Source organism: Oncorhynchus clarkii, chromosome 7 (genome assembly GCF_045791955.1).
Source record: "Oncorhynchus clarkii lewisi isolate Uvic-CL-2024 chromosome 7, UVic_Ocla_1.0, whole genome shotgun sequence".
Classification (NCBI taxonomy): Eukaryota; Metazoa; Chordata; class Actinopteri; order Salmoniformes; family Salmonidae; genus Oncorhynchus; species Oncorhynchus clarkii.
In genome coordinates, this window is record NC_092153.1 from 85093289 (window position 1) to 85113796 (window position 20508).

The 20508-nt window shown below is 44.6% G+C and overlaps 1 protein-coding gene across 13 annotated transcripts in view; it reads right to left on the minus strand.

Moving 5' to 3' along the window:
- LOC139413936 (sarcolemma associated protein a) overlaps positions 1–20508 on the minus strand; it is a 122198-nt gene that overhangs the window by 80799 nt on the left and 20891 nt on the right. For 8 of the 13 annotated variants that reach the window (XM_071161812.1, XM_071161813.1, XM_071161810.1 and 5 more), the window contains exons 2-4: positions 17383–17530; positions 14725–14797; positions 570–606 (exon numbers count right to left, since the gene is read on the minus strand). In XM_071161812.1, coding sequence (XP_071017913.1) covers positions 570–606; positions 14725–14797; positions 17383–17530 — 258 coding nt within the window. Of the gene's footprint in view, positions 1–569; positions 607–7999; positions 8022–8393; positions 8641–14724; positions 14798–17382; positions 17531–20508 lie in introns of those variants that run through there. The other 5 variants (XM_071161820.1, XM_071161819.1, XM_071161815.1 and 2 more) reach the window with 3 other exon arrangements.

The window sequence follows — 20508 nt, forward strand, 5'->3', positions numbered from 1 at the left end:
TATCCTGTGTGAATCTAAGTGTGCGTTCTCTAATTCTCTCCTTCTCTCTCGGAGGACCTGAGTCCTAGGACCATGCCCCAGGACTACCTGACATGATGACTCCTTGCTGTCCCCAGTCCACCTGGCTGTGCTGCTGCTCCAGTTTCAACTGTTCTGCCTTATTATTATTCGACCATGCTGGTCATTTATGAACATTTGAACATCTTGGCCATGTTCTGTTATAATCTCCACCCGGCACAGCCAGAAGAGGACTGGCCACCCCACATAGCCTGGTTTCTTCCTAGGTTTTGGCCTTTCTAGGGAGTTTTTCCTAGCCACCGTGCTTCTACACCTGCATTGCTTGCTGTTTGGGGTTTTAGGCTGGGTTTCTGTACAGCACTTTGAGATATCAGCTGATGTACGAAGGGCTTTATAAATACATTTGATTTGACTATGTAGTGTATGAGCATGAACTGTTTTGGTTGGGAAGCATGCCACAACCCCAACCTCTCACCCCAATTCTAACCCTAAGTGCAACCCTGAGGTTAAAATACCAGCCCCCACACACACGAATGCATTGCAACCCTTACCTTATCAACAGGAAGTGGTAACGGTGCTTGGATGACACTGTGGAGAGGACAGAGGTCAGGAGTCAGAGTTCAGTTCATACAACAGTCAATAAATAGTTAAACTATTTTAAAAAGTTGCCAGTCCAATGGAAGAACAGGTAAATAGAGCAGGAAGTCATTGACCTCGGTGCTGTTATTGATTGACAGAGGTCAGCACAGTAACATTAGGTTTGGGCTATATACTGTAGGCAGGGTTATTTCGAAATACAGACTGTACGACTTTCAATCGTGTTTTAGTGAAATAAATAACTTGTATATATTTTGGCCTCATGGGGGCTGGTGGGGGGTGTCCGTGCTACGCTTATAACAACAAGAAATCTAAGATGTGTCAAATAAATGATATCCAGCTCAGGAGTCCAGCTATACATTTGGTTTGCTAACTTGCTAGCTAAGTGGCTAAGTGGCTATCCATACTGCACCCCGCCTGCACCCGCTGGGCTGTGTCGGACTCCCGCCCACTAGCGCATGAACTGGCCCCAAACCCAACCACAGTCCCGCTATGTTATTTTTGGCGCATGTGACAAAGCTCAATTTTCCCAGCAATGTTGCGCCATAAAGGCAATCTCAAATTCGCAAAAAGAACTCAAGAAATATAGATTCAATTACCAGAGATTCTCCCGTGGCCCATTATATTAAGCCATCTGTATTACTGGGCTATATCAGCCAATGCGTATACCTAGGGTAGGTCTAACGGAAAACAAAGCAGAAAGATCTCAGTTTACAAATAATCTACGGGACAGCAGAAATATTCTCATCTCAGTCGTCCGTCTGACCGCCGGCTCACAGCATGAGAAATGATCTGTGTCGGGACCCGCGGAAATGCAGCCCTCTACCGTATACACCCCGGTACAGAAACGCTATGAAAATCTGGATACCACCAACCCTAGGGCGTATGTGTGGGTATTGTTGGTGCAGTGTCAGTGTCAGTGACCGCAGCGCACAGCCTAGTACAGCAGTACTCAGGGACTATTTGGCTATCAGCTCACACAAATTTCCTAGAAGGCAAAGGTCCGGATGGACACGGATTCATCGGTGTAGAACCCCCGCGACCCCCGAACTCTTCACACCCCTTGCTGGCGGAGGACATTTAGCATGTTAAAGCTCAGTAACTATAAATAGTTCTAAGGTCTGTCAGTGAACGACATGAGGACAAACGCCGTGCACTGAACACAATATTGCACCTTGTGAATCCATTCTACTGTTACAACTTCAACAGCAATAAGTTGAGTTTTTTTTTACAAAATAAAGAATTCAGTACCCGCGGTACGTAGTGGGTCTGGATTCAGACAGCGGCTCGCCAGTTGAGTATGTCTGGCCGAGTGACTCATAAAATAATTAATTTATCCTAAGGCTGTTCTAGACAAAAGAATATCGGTTGACCAATCGATTGGTCTAAATTAAAAAAAGTGTATTTCTCCATATAGAGACACCATATAGAGACACCCTATGTTTGAATAAAATCAACTATATGTTCGCTACGGAGCTTGTCTGATGCTTTAAGCACTGTGATTAAAATTTAAGACACAAATGACTAAAAATGAGTGCCAGAGATCAATATAACCTAACCAGAAGAAGAACCTTCCACCAGCTGCTGTTAGCGTTCAGCAACCTTTTCCAGTGCCAAGTTCTCCTACCATTTTTACTGATCTGCGTGCCAGTTAGGATTTTCATATGGACATTTTCATTGAACAGTTTCATGTATAATAAAGTTTTCATTTCTCAAAATAAATGTGGTTACTAAAAATTCTAAATTAAAATGATACAAATCTCAAAGTAACTATTGCCAATATGTAAAAATAGCCTACAATAAAAGCCAACAAATAAAAACATTGCAGCCTGCAGGTAGAAAATATTCTGATAAAAATAAATATCCTATAAAATCACATTGGCTACACATGGCCTGTCTGCAAGGAACTAGAAACATTGTATCAACTATTAACCTGGTCCAGCCCAATCGTGCTAGCAAACATGCAACATTGTATAAGTGAGTTAAGACAATATTAAAATAGTATCAAATCCCCAAATGGGAGTAGTTACAGGCCTAGATTTATAGGCCAACATTTGCGCTCAGGCCAGGTAGACTAGTCCTACTTCTATACTGACAGGAGCGGCTCCACACAAGTGACAAATCATAAAAATAGAATTAAAACAAACCAAGTGTAGACTACGGTTGTGCGCTCTGCAAACAACATGTCCACTCTTACGACAAGACTGTAATAAATATATTGAATGCGTTAACAAAAATGAACGTAACCAAACAAACATTGTAGATTCTAAAAAGGTAATAAAAACAGTGAAATGGACAACTGGTGATACTGGTGTACGACCCCCGCTGCCTCTAAATGGATTCGTCCACTCAGATAGGTGTGAATCAGACATTCCTCTCATGGGCCATATTATTATTCATTTTAGATATATTTACCATTGCTCGACTAAAGAAATCTTGGGTCGACCATCAGCCAATCAACCAAACCATTGACCAGTCAAAAAAAAAAAATGGGGTCATTTAATTCAAACGCATTCTCTCTGGTCATATAGACTATGGATTAGGATGGAGATTAGAATAAAGCAGGCATCTGGGTCAACTTGGGACCGTGCCATGTACCGAGTAGAGAACCAGGTGTCTGGGTCTCCTTGGGGCCGTGCCATGTACTGAGTAGAGAACCAGGTGTCTGGGTCACCTTGGGACCGTGCCATGTACCGAGTAGAGAACCAGGTGTCTGGGTCACCTTGGGACCGTGCAGGGAGCCATGTTCTGAGTGTAACTGTGAGCCTATTAGAAAGATGACATGGTTTCCTGCTCCTCAAACGAATGTACTACTGTGGAACTTACATCATCCACAGAGAGGACAAAAGCTCTACTGTACACACACACACACACACACACACACACACACACACACACAAAACCACATCTTAAATAGAGACAAACACTCCATTATGTAAACACACTATAGATGCTGCTCTTACTCCACACACACCATCAACTGTAGTGTAAACCACACTGCCTGCCTCAACCGTCCAGGGGCAGGCAGAGGCCTCAACACTAGTGGCAGAGTGAATGACAATGAGCTCTAGTACTGACTAAGCTAGTTGTGCAACGCTACATCACAGTCCGTTTATAATCAAGGTCTAACTATAGGCCCTAAATCTGTTTGAGGTGAGAGGTCATTGGGCTGGCTGCTGTGACATGGCAAATAAACTATAACGCTGTACACAGGATGCTGTTCAAATCAAATATTTTTATATTTGTCACATGCTTTTGTAAAACAGGTATAAATAGTGAAATGCTTGCTGACGGGTCCTTTTCCAACAAAAAAAATATAAATTAGTGATACGATTAGTTACAGAGAGCACCACCAGCTAATAACGTGGCCAGATACAGAGAGCACCACCAGCTAATAACGTGGCCAGATACAGAGAGCACCACCAGCTAATAACGTGGCCAGATACAGAGAGCACCACCAGCTAATAAAACGTGGCTAGATACAGAGAGCACCACCAGCTAATAACGTGGCCAGATACAGAGAGCACCACCAGCTAATAACGTGGCTATATACAGAGAGCACCACCAGCTAATAACGTGGCTATATACAGAGAGCACCACCAGCTAATAACGTGGCTATTTACAGAGAGCACCACCAGCTAATAACGTGGCTAGATACAGAGAGCACCACCAGCTAATAACGTGGCTATATACAGAGAGCATCACCAGCTAATAACGTGGCTATATACAGAGAGCATCACCAGCTAATAACGTGGCTATATACAGAGAGCACCACCAGCTAATAACGTGGCTAGATACAGAGAGCACCACCAGCTAATAACGTGGCTAGATACAGAGAGCACCACCAGCTAATAACGTGGCTAGATACAGAGAGCACCACCAGCTAATAACGTGGCTAGATACAGAGAGCACCACCAGCTAATAACGTGGCTATATACAGAGAGCATCACCAGCTAATAACGTGGCTATATACAGAGAGCACCACCAGCTAATAACGTGGCTATATACAGAGAGCATCACCAGCTAATAATGTGGCCAGATACAGAGAGCACCACCAGCTAATAACGTGGCTATTTACAGAGAGCACCACCAGCTAATAAAACGTGGCTAGATACAGAGAGCACCACCAGCTAATAACGTGGCTAGATACAGAGAGCACCACCAGCTAATAACGTGGCTAGATACAGAGCACCACCAGCTAATAACGTGGCTATATACAGAGAGCATCACCAGCTAATAACGTGGCTAGATACAGAGAGCACCACCAGCTAATAACGTGGCTAGATACAGAGAGCACCACCAGCTAATAACGTGGCCAGATACAGAGAGCACCACCAGCTAATAAAACGTGGCTATATACAGAGAGCACCACCAGCTAATAACGTGGCTAGATACAGAGAGCACCACCAGCTAATAATGTGGCCAGATACAGAGAGCACCACCAGCTAATAACGTGGCTAGATACAGAGAGCACAACCAGCTAATAAAACGTGGCTAGATACAGAGAGCACCACCAGCTAATAACGTGGCTAGATACAGAGAGCACCACCAGCTAATAACGTGGCCAGATACAGAGAGCACCACCAGCTAATAACGTGGCTAGATACAGAGAGTACCACCAGCTAATAACAGCTAATAACAACTCGCTTTCATGTAGTCCGCCATCATCTTCTTTGTCTTGTTGACATTAAGGGAGAAGTTGGTCTAGCAGCAGTATACTGTAGGTAGGGGTAAATAATAGACAGTAGCAGCAGTATACTGTAGGTAGGGGTAAAGGATAGGCAGTAGCAGCAGTATACTGTAGGTAGGGGTAAAGGATAGGCAGTAGCAGCAGTATACTGTAGGTAGGGGTAAAGGATAGACAGTAGACACGTTATTAGCCGGTATGTAGGGGTAAAGCACCGTGTGTGTTGAGTGTGAAAGTGTGTGGCATCAGTATGCATGTGCGCACATTATGCGTGTGTGTGTGCGTGTGTGCGTGTGTGCGTATATATATATATATATATATATATATATATATGTGTGTCAGTGAGGGAGTTCGTAAAATAGAAGGAAAGGGTCAATGCAGGTAGTCTGGGTCCATTTAGCAGACTTATGGCGTGGGGATAGCTGTTCAGGGTCCGGTTTGTTATCATTTAATTACCATAGTGAATTATCGTTATGTTTGTTAATGTGTATATTAATCCCATAAGGGATGGGTTGCCTATTTGACCATTTATTTAAATGAATTGGGTACCGCTTGCTGTGTGGAAGCAGAGAGAACAGTCTAACAATATTTTGTCCCTTCCTCTGACACCACTTGGTATAGAGGTCCTAGACAGCAGGAATCTCAGCCCCAGTGACCTACTGGGCAGTACTCCACACCCACTCTTGAAGCTCTCAACTCGCTTTCCTGTAGTCCACCATCATCTTCTTTATCTTGCTGACATTAAGGGAGAAGTTGGTCTAGTATCAGTATACTGTAGGTAGGGGTAAAGGATAGATAGACCGTAGCACCAGTATACTGTAGGTAGGGGTAAAGTCACTAGACAACAGGATAGATAATGCCAGGCCTCCGACCTCCCTGTAGGTTGCCTGAGGGCCGGTGATCATTCCTACCACCATTATGTCAAACTTGGTGTTGGAGTCCTGCGGAGCCACGCAGTCGTGGGTGAACAGGGGTACAGGAAGGGACTAAGCACACACCCCTGAGGGGCCCCCATGTTGAGGATGAGGATGGCGAATGCATTGTTGCCTACCATTACCACCTGGGGGTGGCACGTCAGGAAGTCCAGGATCCAGTTGCAGGGGGGAGGTGTTTAGTCCCCAGGTCCTGAGCTGAGTGATTAACTTGGAGGGCACTATGGCGTTGAATGCTGACCTGTAGTCAATGAACAGCACTCATTTTCTTCCTCTTGTCCAGATCAGAGAGGGCAGCATGGAGTTCAATAAATATTGTGTCATCTGTGGATCTGTTCGGACGGTAGGCGAATTGCAGTAGGTCCAGGGTGTCTGGGATGATGGTGTTGATGTGAGCCATGGCCAGCCTTTTAAAGCATTTCATGGAGCGAAATCAGCCGTCCGTAACAGCTGGTACTTTCATGCATGGTTCAGTGTTGCTTGCCTTAGCTCGTCAGGTAGGCTCGCGTCACTCGGCAGATCGTGGCTGGGTTTCCTTTTGCAATCCGCGATAGCTTGCAAGAACTGCCACATCCGTTGACCGTCAGAGTCGGTGTCGTAGGGTTCAATGTTAGTCCTGTGTTGACGCCTTGATGGCTCGGCGGAAGTCATATAGGATTTCTTAAGCGTCCAGATTAGTGTCCCGCCATTTTGAAAGCGTCAGTTCTAGCCTGCATGGCATGTGCTTACGGTCACTGAGGGGACGTTGTCGCTGCACTAAGTAATTCTCTTTTTTGCGTCTGCTGAATACTTCCCACCTAGTTCTATACTGCAACTCAGGAGGAACGAGCCATGAGCTAAGAAACGGGAAACACTGATTTAGACTACTAGAACATATTGTATGACAGTATATACACACAAACAGTTTAAATGGGAATGATTTGATATTGATTAGTCTCCAGTAACTGATGTTCAACCTTTGACTAGTTCAACTGCCAGTATCAAATGTCTGCCAGTGTTGAACGTTAATGCCGGCCTCCAGACTTGGCCAGGGACACACTGATAATGTCTGTGACACTGTGATTGTGTATCAGCTGATGTGACATTGTACAGCCTCTTTGGCTGATGTTTAGAGAACATTTGGTGCTGTCTGATTTAATATATACAATGCCTTGTCAGAGGACACCCATTAGACATTTTCTCTGCTTCTGTACTGAGAGGAGTCTCCCTGTTGCAACTTGTAATTAGAACTAAATTATTTATGAGACTATATCTGTGACTGCGCTTCTCTTTTGTTCACTTGAAAGTCCCCTTTACACACCCTAACCTTAAGTGTTTCACAAGCTCCATGGCAACCCAGAACACTTCCTCCCCATTTCCTAGATCAAATCAGGTTCATGATTTGCATGAATAAAATATGGTGACGTTAAGATACGGTTAAGTTTCCATCATGACACCGTTATAGAATCACAACTGGAGACATAATCTTCATCTGTTTATGAAGCTCCTCTTTCCAGACGATTTTCACGCCTGAAATCTCTAACTCCACTGTAAGACAGATGTTTACCTTCGTGATAATATACAAATTCAAAAAGACTAAATAGGTTTGATTTTGCTCCTTTAAAATACCTTTATTTTTATGTATTAGTAATAATTATGTCAAAAGGAACAAGATTGTTGTGAAAGTTCAACTTTCCCCTTCCTATCCTGCCAACAGTTGGTTCACCTTTACATTGCATGGGCATCTCACGCTATTAAACTAGCCCATTGCCCTAGTCAGACTTACCTGGCCGCTTACCGGAGTTGTGCTATACTCCACAGCGCGCTAACAGGTCTCACTCTAGTTCTAGCTGTGTTGTACCGGTGCTGGCACAGAGTCAAAACAGACATGACCTAACACTACCCTCCAGTGTGCTAGCAGGTTTCATTCCAGTTCTAGCTGGGCTGTACCGGTGATGGCACAGAGTCAAAACAGACAGACAAAACCTACAGGCTCATTGTGATAACAGTGACTCTGGTGTAGTCTTCTGCTCTACTTTACAGTCTACTACATGCTGCTGGAAAAAACAGCATCAGGACTTCCTTCCTGGTCATTTCAGTTACACTAATCTGTCTCAAACTTAGTCTACACATGAACAAAAAAGGCATTGACTTGCAAGCACTGATACACGTCAGGTTACCTGATAAGCACTTGGCTTCACGCAACCAGGTAAGCTCCAACCACAATAAGTAGACAGATCGTCTCGTCAGACCCGTCAGTAATATCCCCGTTGGTTGATCAACGAGGATCTTCAGTTCAGCTACCTCTGTTCTCTCAAAGCAAGAGAACACTACTTCTGTATTTTCAAACCAGCCTGTCACAATCACACACACACACACAGCAGGAACAACCTCCCCACTGTACCTGCCCCTCCCAGGTGGAAGAGTCAAAGAGCGCCCATACACGGATTGCCCCTCAGGTTTCCACAACATTTTACTGCCCATCTGCTAAGCTAACTGCAAATGATAAGGATGCATCCCTTGTGATGTTCATAAAGAGAGCGAGATTACGTAAAACTGGAGCAGGACAATAGCAGTTGGACCTGTGTCTGGCCTTGTGGCCCACAAAACACAGTGTTTACATAAACCAGTACAGGTATAACACGGTTCTCTACAGGTGCACAACAGGACACAGGTTGGACGGCATTCCATTTCACAAGACAAACCCCGTGACAGGTGAGTCCCATACAAATGGAACGTCTGGCTGTCCGGACAATAGAGATACATTTCAGAGGAACGAACAAGAATGCACTTTTAATCCCAACTTAAGAGTGATTTAGAGCTTTTGTCAAGTAGTTTTGAAAAGTGCTCACATGCCAAAACAGGTATGAAAAATGTACCGTTTTTCCATTATGTGTGTGTGTGTGTGTGTGTGTGTGTAATGTCCTGCAAAAACTAATGTTATTTTGTGTTACGTAACAGCCTGATTCTAAAATTGAGAAACCCAACGTAATCTTTCTATCTACACACTCCATAATGACAAAGCAAAAACCGGTTGTCATCGTTGCGCTTTTTATTTATTTTTTTAAGCTACAGAAATACCTTATTAACATACAGTTGAAGTCAGAAGTTTACATACACTTCGGTTGGAGTCATTAAAAAATCCACTCCACACATTCCTTGGTAACAAACTATAGTTTTGGCAAGTCAGTTAGGACATCAACTTTGTGTAATGACACAAGTCATTTTACCACAATTGTTTACAGACAGATTATTTCACTTATAATTCACTATATCACAATTCCAGTGGGTCAGAAGTTTACATACTAAGTTAACTGTGTCTTCAAACAGCTTGGAAAATACCAGAAAATTATATCATGGCTTTAGAAGCTTCTGATAGGCTAATTGACATCATTTGAGTCAATTGGAGGTGTACCTGTGGGTGTATTTCAAGGCCTACCTTCAAACTCAGTGCCTCGTTTCTTGACATCATGGGAAAATCAAAATGAATCAGCCAAGACCCCAGAAAAATAATTGTTCATCCTTGGGAGCAATTTCCAAACGCCTGAAGTTTCCATGTTAATCTGTACAAACAATAGTACTCAAGTATAAACACCATGGGACCAAGCTGCCGTCATACCGCTCAGGAAGGAGACACTTTCTGTCTCCTAGAGATGAACGTACTTCGGTGCGAAAAGTGCAAATCAATCCCAGAACAGCAGCAAAAGACCTTGTGAAGATGGAGGAAACAGGTGCAAAAGTATCTATATCTACAGTAAAACGAGTCCTATATCAACATAACCTGAAAGGCCGCTCAGCAAGGAAGAAGCCACTGCTCCAAAACCGCAATAAAAAAAGCCAGACTGAGGTTTGCAACTGCACATGGGGACAAAGATCGAACTTTTTGGGATTAATGTCCTTTGGTCTGATGAAACAAAAATAGAACTGTTGGACATAATGACCATTGTTATGTTTGGAGGAAAAAGGGGGAGGCTTGCAAGCCGAAGAACACCATCCCAACCGTGAAGCACGGGGGTGGCAGAAAATAAATAAAAAGCTGAAATAAATTAACTATTATTATTCTGACAATTCTCATTCTTAAAAAAAAAAAGTGGTGATCCTAACTGACCTATGACAGGGAATTTTTTACTAGGATTAAATGTATTAGGTTAAGATGTATGTAAACTTCTGATTTCAATTATAAGTATTCAGACCCTTTGCTACGAGACTCAAAATTGAGCTCAGGTTACCATTGATCATCCTTGAGATGTGGACTCCAATCAAGTTGTAGAAACCTGTGGTAAATTAAATTGATTGGACATGATTTGGAAAGGAACACAGTCTATATAAAAAAGGTCCCAAAGTTGACAGTGCATATCAGAGCAAAAACCAAACCATGAGGGCGAAAGAACTGTCCGTAGAGCTCCTAGACAGGATTGTGTTGAGGCACAGATCTGGGGAAAGGTACCAAAAATGTGTCTGCAGCATTGAAGAACCCCAAGAACACAGCGGTCTCAATCATTCTTAAATGGAAGAAGTTTAGAACCACCGAAGACTCTTCCTAGAGCTGGCAGCCCGGGCAAGCTGAGCAATCAGAGGAGAAAGGCCTTGGTCAGGGAGGTGACCAAGAAAACACTTCACCAATCAAACCTTTATGGTAGTGTGGCCAGACAAAAGCCACGACAGCAGCTTGGAGTTTGCCAAAAGGCACCCAAAGGAGTCTGACCATGAGAATCAAGATTCTCTGGTCTGATGAAATCTTTGGCCTGAATGCCAAGCGTCACATCTGGAGGAAACCTGGCACCATCTCTATGGTGAAGCATGGTGGTAGTGGCAGCATCACACGGTGGGGATATTTTTCAGCGGCAGGGACTGGGAGACTAGTTAGGATCGAGGGAAAGATGAACGGAGCGAAGTACAGAGAGATCCTTGGCTTAAACCTGCCCCAGAGCGCACAGGACTAGAGAGAGTGTGAGAGGTTTAGGGTTAGGTTTTTTGGGTTAAGGTAAGAGTACAGGTTACGGTTAGGTTTAGGGAAAATAAGATTTTGAATGAGACTGAATTGTGTGTCCCCACAAGGTTAGCTGTACAAGACTGTGTGTGTTTGTGTTTTAGAGGTCGCATTGTGAAGTCCACACATTGCGATAGGGGGGCAGGGGTCAGCAGCGACAACAGAGGGAGAGAGCGATAGGAGGGCAGGGGTCAACAGCGACAACGGAGGGAGAGAGAGCCATAGGAGGGCAGGGGTCAACAGCAACAACGGAGGGAGAGAGCGATAGGAGGGCAGGGGTCAACAGCAACAACGGAGGGAGAGAGAGCGATAGGAGGGCAGGGGTCAGCAGCAACAACGGAGGGAGAGAGCGATAGGAGGGCAAGGGTCAACAGCAACAACGGAGGGAGAGAGAGCGATAGGAGGGCAGGGGTCAACAGCAACAACGGAGGGAGAGAGCGATAGGAGGGCAGGGGTCAACAGCAACAACTGAGGGAGAGAGAGCGATAGGAGGGCAGGGGTCAACAGCAACAACCAGTTTGACAGAGACGGCTGTTAGACCTGATGTGTTGCTACACATGAGCTCAGCTAGCCAATGTCGCCATGACATCGCCTACAAGTTTGATCGGGGAATTCTATTGGAGAAGCAGTTTCTTCATAGGGTACGGTATCTGCCGACGATGTCTCTTTGCTAGCAGTGGAGTCAAACTCAAACATTGAAAAGCAACCTAGCTTGTAAATGGTCAAGAAACACTGGGACAAAAATCACACTCCCAGACTTTAAATTAAAGTAAACTTTTATTCCTGTGCACTTTGCTTCTAAAATCAAATATTTCAGTGATTTACTCAATGCACACAGCCCACCAGTGCTGTTGCATGGTGAAATAGCTGTAACTTTAGGATTCAGATATCTTTGTGAATTACCAGATAACAGCAGAAATACTTAACAGCTACTGCAGCATTTATGCTACTATAAATCAAAAGGGCCATACTTGACTCTTTTTTTAATGCCAGCAGCAGACCACTCTGCATCCCACTGCTGGCTTGCCTCTGAAGCTAAGTAGGGTTGGTCCCTGGGTGGGAGACCAGATGCTGCAGGAAGTGGCGGTGGAGGGCCGAGAAGTGGCGACCAGTCATATTTTTATTTGTATGTGTCACGTAAGAGTTTGCAAACAATAAATAAAAAAAAAATACAAATGAAATGATTGAGTTAATAAAGCAACTCAAGAAAACAATAGACAATGTTTGTGAGTACGGCAGCTCCAAAATGCAGGTGTTTCAGCCTAGCGCTTTCTGTGGGGGTGGAGCGACGGGAAATATGGAGCGTAAGAGCTGGTAATGTTCTCTAGTAAAGTCGTGATTGGCTCAGTGTTCTGTTCACTCATGGCGACACTACGTCACCGCAAAATCGACAGGGAGAGCTCAAATTCTAGGCCCTTGGGTGCCGCTTTAGAATTACATTCAAAGTGCCCATCCAAGAAGGTCATTGGCCACAGGTCAAATCACGTTACATGTACAGTAGCTTTGATTGGACTATATCAACATACTTTCTAAATCTTAGCTAGCTGTCATCATGAATCAAGTCGACAATATACTGGCAAATCCTTAGCAATCCTTGTCATATAAAGAGAAATTATAGATAAAAAGTACCGGTGCTAATCGGTCATAAACAGTACACAACAAGTTGGAAATTGCGAATTCAACAATGAGTGTTCTGGAAAGAATCAGTGGCTAACTGCAAGCATTGTAAAGCAATCACTAGCCTGCTTTTCAGTGGAGTGGGTGTGTGGTCCAAGTCTGGGTTTAAGGGTCTCTTTTCCAGGCTTAAAATGATAAACATTCAACATTGGCCATGCTGTCAATCCAGCATGACTTCTGCCGCTTTCAAAACAGGGAAAATAGGTTTTGAACGGTCATCCAACTGGGAATTCCAAGTCGGGAACTCGGGCCTCTTTCTAGAGCTCCAACCTGAAGATCACTGACGTCATGATTCAACTGTGTTTTTTCCCCTTGAGTTCACAGTTGTCTTTGAAAGCATCATAAATCCAGAGAATATCAGACTGATGACAAAGTTATGACAAAATTTGCCCACGAAGGACCACCAGCCTTCCTGTTCAAGTGACCACAGCAAAACAAGATGAGACCAAAAATGTATTGTATGCTGCTGCATAAATGATGTAATATACCAGGTAGATATGTATACTGTAGCCAAGTAATTGTTGTGTAATAAGATGTTAGTTGCCCATGTGCCTCACCCTAATAATTTGGTCTATTTAACCCTCTTCGTTTTACCTACTGTTCTGACTTTGTGGTGCACATGTAGTCTAACCTGTTTTAGAGTAATATAATTGTCTGCTTATATGCCCCCGTTATTTATCCTACGGTTTTGACTTGGTGTACAGCAGAGCTGCCCAACCCTCGTCCTGGAGATCTACTGTCCTGTAGGTTCAGTCCAACTCTAATTTAGCATATCTGATTCTGCTAGTTAAGGTCTTGTTGAGCAGCTAATAAGTAGAATTAGGTGTGTTAAATTAGGGATGGAGCGAAAACCCACAGGAAGGTAGATCTCCAGGAAGAGGGATGGAGCGAAAACCCACAGGAAGGTAGATCTCCAGGAAGAGGGATGGAGCGAAAACCCACAGGAAGGTAGATCTCCAGGAAGAGGGATGGAGCGAAAACCCACAGGAAGGTAGATCTCCAGGAAGAGGGATGGAGCGAAAACCCACAGGAAGGTAGATCTCCAGGAAGAGGGATGGAGCAAAAACCCACAGGAAGGTAGATCTCCAGGAAGAGGGATGGAGCGAAAACCCACAGGAAGGTAGATCTCCAGGAAGAGGGATGGAGCGAAAACCCACAGGAAGGTAGATCTCCAGGAAGAGGGATGGAGCAAAAACCCACAGGAAGGTAGATCTCCAGGAAGAGGGATGGAGCGAAAACCCACAGGAAGGTAGATCTCCAGGAAGAGGGATGGAGCGAAAACCCACAGGAAGGTAGATCTCCAGGAAGAGGGATGGACCGAAAACCCACAGGAAGGTAGATCTCCAGGAAGAGGGTTGTGCAGCCCTGGCGTACAGGGAGAATACTGTAAAAAAAAAAAGTCCCATGTTCTGAATTCTGTCACTGTACATTTCAAAAGTGCTAAATAAAGTTATATTGACGAAGTCAGTCCTAGCTCACTCGTTAATGTCTTAATCGAAATTACGGAGTGCCTCTTACTCGCTCGTCGTCCCCTTGCGCCACAGCTTGTACATCACAATTGTCAGTAGAAACCGCATTTGTTTAAGCACACAGATGGGCTCTGTGAGGAGACGCAGAAACAGTGTGGGGGCTGAGCAGCTGTCTCAGTCATCCCAACCTCCTCGTCGTCTACCTCTCCTCCTCCTCCCTCCATCTCATACAGCAAGAGACCCCGCCGCTGGTCTCCTAGCGACCCCATCGCTGCTCGTTGGTAACAACAGTTGAATGGTAATGCCAGAGTGCAGAACTATCAGCTACATATTAGTACTACTTGCACGTATTTAATTAACCTCTCTACTACTTACTCTGATCGTCGTCGAGCCTCCATGCCGTCAGGTAGAAACAGCTTGATTGTAGACACTATGCAGCCATGAGTGACTGGAACACACAAACAGGTTATATTAACATCAACACCACCAAAATCCTATATAAACAACATGACCAACAGTAAAGATTCACTGATAAAGCTCCGGGAAAAATGACAGTTAGAAGATACATGTAAAAGTTGCATTCTCCCACAGTCTCTAAAGCAGGGTAAACATCTGTCTAATACAGGCAGGCCAACACACACAGCAGATCCAGTCTAATACAGTAGGTCCAGTCTAATACAGGCAGGCCAACACACACAGCAGATCCAGTCTAATACAGTAGGTCCAGTCTAATACAGGCAGGCCAACACACACAGCAGATCCAGTCTAATACAGGCAGGCCAACACACACAGCAGATCCAGTCTAATACAGGCAGGCCAACACACACAGCAGATCCAGTCTAATACAGGCAGGCCAACACACACAGCAGATCCAGTCTAATACAGGCAGACCAACACACACAGCAGATCCAGTCTAATACAGGCAGACCAACACACACAGCAGATCCAGTCTAATACAGGCAGACCAACACACAGCAGATCCAGTCTAATACAGGCAGACCAACACACACAGCAGATCCAGTCTAATACAGGCAGGCCAACACACACAGCAGATCCAGTCTAATACTGGCAGGCCAACACACAGCAGATCCAGTCTAATACAGTAGGTCCAGTCTAATACAGGCAGGCCAACACACACAGCAGATCCAGTCTAATACAGTAGGTCCAGTCTAATACAGGCAGGCCAACACACACAGCAGAGCCAGTCTAATACAGTAGATCCAGTCTAATACAGGCAGGCCAACACACACAGCAGATCCAGTCTAATACAGGCAGGCCAACACACAGCAGATCCAGTCTAATACAGTAGGTCCAGTCTAATACAGGCAGGCCAACACACACAGCAGATCGAGTCTAATACAGTAGGTCCAGTCTAATACAGGCAGGCCAACAGACACAGCAGATCCAGTCTAATACAGGCAGACCAACACACACAGCAGATCCAGTCTAATACAGGCAGGCCAACACACAGCAGGTCCAGTCTAATACAGGCAGACCAACACACACAGCAGATCCAGTCTAATACAGGCAGGCCAACACACACAGTAGGTCCAGTCTAATACAGGCAGGCCAACACACAGCAGATCCAGTCTAATACAGTAGGTCCAGTCTAATACAGGCAGGCCAACACACAGCAGATCCAGTCTAATACAGGCAGGCCAACACACACAGCAGGTCCAGTCTAATACAGGCAGACCAACACACACAGCAGATCCAGTCTAATACAGGCAGGCCAACACACAGCAGATCCAGTCTAATACAGTAGGTCTAGTCTAATACAGGCAGGCCAACACACAGCAGATCCAGTCTAATACAGGCAGGCCAACACACACAGCAGGTCCAGTCTAATACAGGCAGACCAACACACACAGCAGATCCAGTCTAATACAGGCAGGCCAACACACAGCAGATCCAGTCTAATACAGTAGGTCCAGTCTAATACAGGCAGGCCAAAACACACAGCAGATCCAGTCTAATACAGTAGGTCCAGTCTAATACAGGCAGGCCAACACACACAGCAGATCCAGTCTAATACAGTAGGTCCAGTCTAATACAGGCAGGCCAACACACAGCAGATCCAGTCTAATACAGGCAGGCCAACACACACAGCAGATCCAGTCTAATACAGGCAGGCCAACCACACACAGCAGATCCAGTCTAATACAGGCAGGCCAACCACACAGCAGGCCCAGTCTAATACAGGCAGACCACACACAGCAGAGCAGGCCCAGTCTAATACAGGCAGACCAGATTTTAACGTATTTACATGGGTTCACAGTGCGGACCGAACCGTGCGGACCGAACCGTGCGGACCGAACCAAGGTCCCTGCACCAATACATGTACAGTTACAACCATATGGGCTGGTTTCTACCATATTTGTTATACCAGTTATTTCCTTCTTTTAAATTATTATTTTTTATCAGTGAAGGGATATGAGCAAGTGTAGACTGAGGAAGGAGAGATAATTAGGACATAGCCCTTATGGTTGTGTTGGCCGCTACAGGTACCATAACGGTGGACGTATTTCCCAGAAGGCCCCCATTTAACACAACTGAGGGACTTAAGACTAGACACCAGAGTAACCTCTGGTAGACATGATAGAAACGTAAAACAGAGGTTTTATTCCCAATAATGTGTCTCTCTAACTTGAACCGTTTAAGATAGTGAATATTATGAACAACACCGTCTATAACAACCTGCCACTACCCAGCTGGCCTGACCAACACCGTCTATAACAACCTGCCACTACCCAGCTGGCCTGACCAACATCGTCTATAACAACCTGCCACTACCCAGCTGGCCTGGCCAACACCGTCTATAACAACCTGCCACTACCCAGCTGGCCTTATGAACACAGTCTATAACAACCTGCCACTACCAAGCTGGCCTGACCAACACCGTCTATAACAACCTGCCACTACCCAGCTGGCCTGACCAACACAAAGAGAAGACTCTCGGGAACACGTCAGTTTCCCCTCTACAACTCTGATGTGTACTATCCATACACTCTGTGTGTGTGTGTGTGTGAGTACCTTTGCGCGTGTTCTCTGTGACGTCAACCCCAAACTGGATGGTGTCGCCAGAGAGGACCTCGCAGGGGGGGCTTTCCTCAGACCCCCGGCTCAGACGCTGGCTGTTGATGAACGTCCCGTTACTGCTTTTAGTATCCTGGAGGTAGAACTGTAGGAAACACAATAAATAAAGAGTTAGTCTATGGATCGTAAATACTATAGTAACCATGGTAACTATAACCACAGTAACCACAGGAAAATATAACAGGATATATACACACAGTATATAGGTGGAACGAAGCACGTATTTCAACCAAACCGTTCAGTACAAGGAATCCGAATGAATACTGAAAATATATACAGTACCAGTCAAAAGTTGACACCTACTCATTCAAGGGTTTTTCTTTATTTTGACTATTTTCTATATTGTAGAATAATAGTGAAGACAAAACAAAGAAATAACACTTATGGAATCATGTAGTAACCAAAAAAAAAAAAAGGTTCAACAGATCAATATATTTTACATTCTTCCAAGTAGCCAGCCTTTCCTTTACGACAGCTTTGCACACTCTGGGCATTTTCTCAACCAGCTTCACCTGGAATGCTTGTCTTGAAGGAGTTCGCACACATGCCGAGCACTTGTTGGCTGCTTTTCCTTCACTCCGTGGTCCAACTCATCCCAAACCATCTCAATTGGGTTGAGTTTGGGTGATTGTGGAGGCCAGGTCATCTGATGCAGCACTCCATCACTCTCCTTCTTGGTCAAATAGCCCTGACACAGCCTGGAGATGGGATGGCGTATCGCTGCAGAATGCTGTGGAAGCCATGCTGGTTAAGTGTGCCTTGAATTTTAAATAAAAATCACAGACAGTGTCACCAGCAAAGCACCTCCACACAATAACACCACCTGTAGAGATCATCCGTTCACCCATTCTGCATCTCAAAGACATAGCAGTTGGAAGCAAAAATATAAAATGTGGACTCAAAAAGACAGATTTCCACCAGTCTAATATCCATTGCTTGTTTCTTGGCCCAAGCAAGTCTCTTCTTATTAGTTTCCTTCAGTAGTGGTTTCTTTGCAGCAATTCAACCATTAAGACATGATTCATGCAGTCTCCTCTGAACAGTTGATGTTGAGATGTGTCCGTTACTTGACCTCTGAAGCATTTATTTGGGCTGCAATCTGAGGTGCAGTTAACTCTAATGAACGTATCCTCTGCAGCAGAGGGAACTCTGGGTCTTCCTTCCTGAAGCGGTCCTCATGAGAGACAGTTTCATCATAGCACTTAGTTTTTGCGACTGCACTTGGACTTAAATGTTTCTTCTTCAAATGTTCTGTATTGACTGACCTTCATGCCTTAGGATAATGGACTGTCGTTTGTCTTTGCTAGTTTTAGCCATAATAAGGACTTGCTCTTTTACGATATAAGACTATCTTCTGTACACCACCCCTACTTTGACACAACAAAACTGCTTTGCAGTTGCAGAATGCAGCCTTCCAGGTGACAACCTCGTGAAGCTGGTTGAGAGAATGCCAGAGTGTGCAAAGGGGGGGCAGGAAGCCTAGTGGTTAGAGCGTTGGACTAGTAACCGAAAGGTTGCAAGATCGAATCCCCGAGCTGACAAGGTTAAAAATCTGTCATTCTGCCCCTGAACAAGGCAGTTAACCCACTGTTCCAAATCAAATTTATTTATATAGCCCTTCGTACATCAGCTGATATCTCAAAGTGCTGTACAGAAACCCAGCCTAAAACCCCAAACAGCAAGCAAGGCAATCATCGTAAATAAGAATGTTCTTAACCGACTTGTCTAGTTAAAAGAAAGGTTAAATAAAATAGTGTGCAAAGCTGTCAAGGCAGAGGGTGGCTTCTTTGTAGAATCTCAACTATATTTTGATTTGTTTAACACTTATTTTTTGGGTTACTACATGATTACATGTGTTATTTCATAGTGTTGATGTCTTCACTATTATTCTACGATGTAGAAAATAGTGCAAATAAAAGAAAAGCCCTTGAATGGGTAGGTGTCCAAACTTGACTGGTAATATATATTAATATATGTGAAAGGTTACCAGTATGTCCCAACGCACAACGAGAATAGACTAAGCAGCTGCCAACACCTCAAATATGTTGACATATTTACGACATCACCCCAGTATCTCCACCACCGGATCAAGAAAGAAACAAAACTACTAAACATTTTTTTTTTTTTTAAAGTCTCCCCTCTACATTCAAGTAGCCATGGCAGCTGATTCTACAAGAGCAATGTGTTTTTAGCCACAGATATGCATCCATTCTGGGGTGGTTTAGAAGAATCGGGTGTACCTCGTGAAAGTACTCAAGCCACTTTACGAACTTCGCCCTCCTGCACCCATTTTAGCAAAACAGGTAGCACCCGCTCTATGTAAACAAGCTAAAAGCCAAAGCAGTCTATGAATTAGCCAATACACCCTGCATTACTCTTACTACAGATGAATGGGCCTCCAGGGCTACTTAACAGTGACTAGCCATCGCATTACCCTGGTGTGGGAAATGACAAATACCGTTGCCACGGACACACCGCCTTTAGGAGAGAGTGTCACACTTCTCTCCAGTGGAAAGCATAGGCCTATACTATTTACATATCGATTTCACATAGCAATTTATTTTAGTGTTGTTTATGAGTAATAGTGGTGTTTTCATTTCAGTAAATACAAAGTGTTGTTATTCCTGATGGAGCTCTCATCAGGCCCCACACACACACACACACACACACACACACATACCTCATGATCATATGGAATTAGGAATTCCAATAATTTAGTTATTTAAGAAAATAATTTAACTGTTAGCATTTCATTTTCCTGCTGTATCAAAACAGAACCCTAACCCCGGAACATACCGAACCGTGGGTTTGGTGAAACCTCACACCCTATCCTAACCAACGGTTTGGTCACAGCTTCCAGGAGAACAGAAGTAGACAAAACCAAAAGGGTTGCCAGAACGAGCGGGTCCCTCCAGGTTGCCAGAACGAGCGGGTCCCTCCAGGTTGCCAGAACGAGCGGGTCCCTCCAGGTTGCCAGAACGAGCGGGTCCCTCCAGGTTGCCAGAACGAGCGGGTCCCTCCAGGTTGCCAGCTGTCCTGGACATGTAGGGGTTGTGTGGTGGA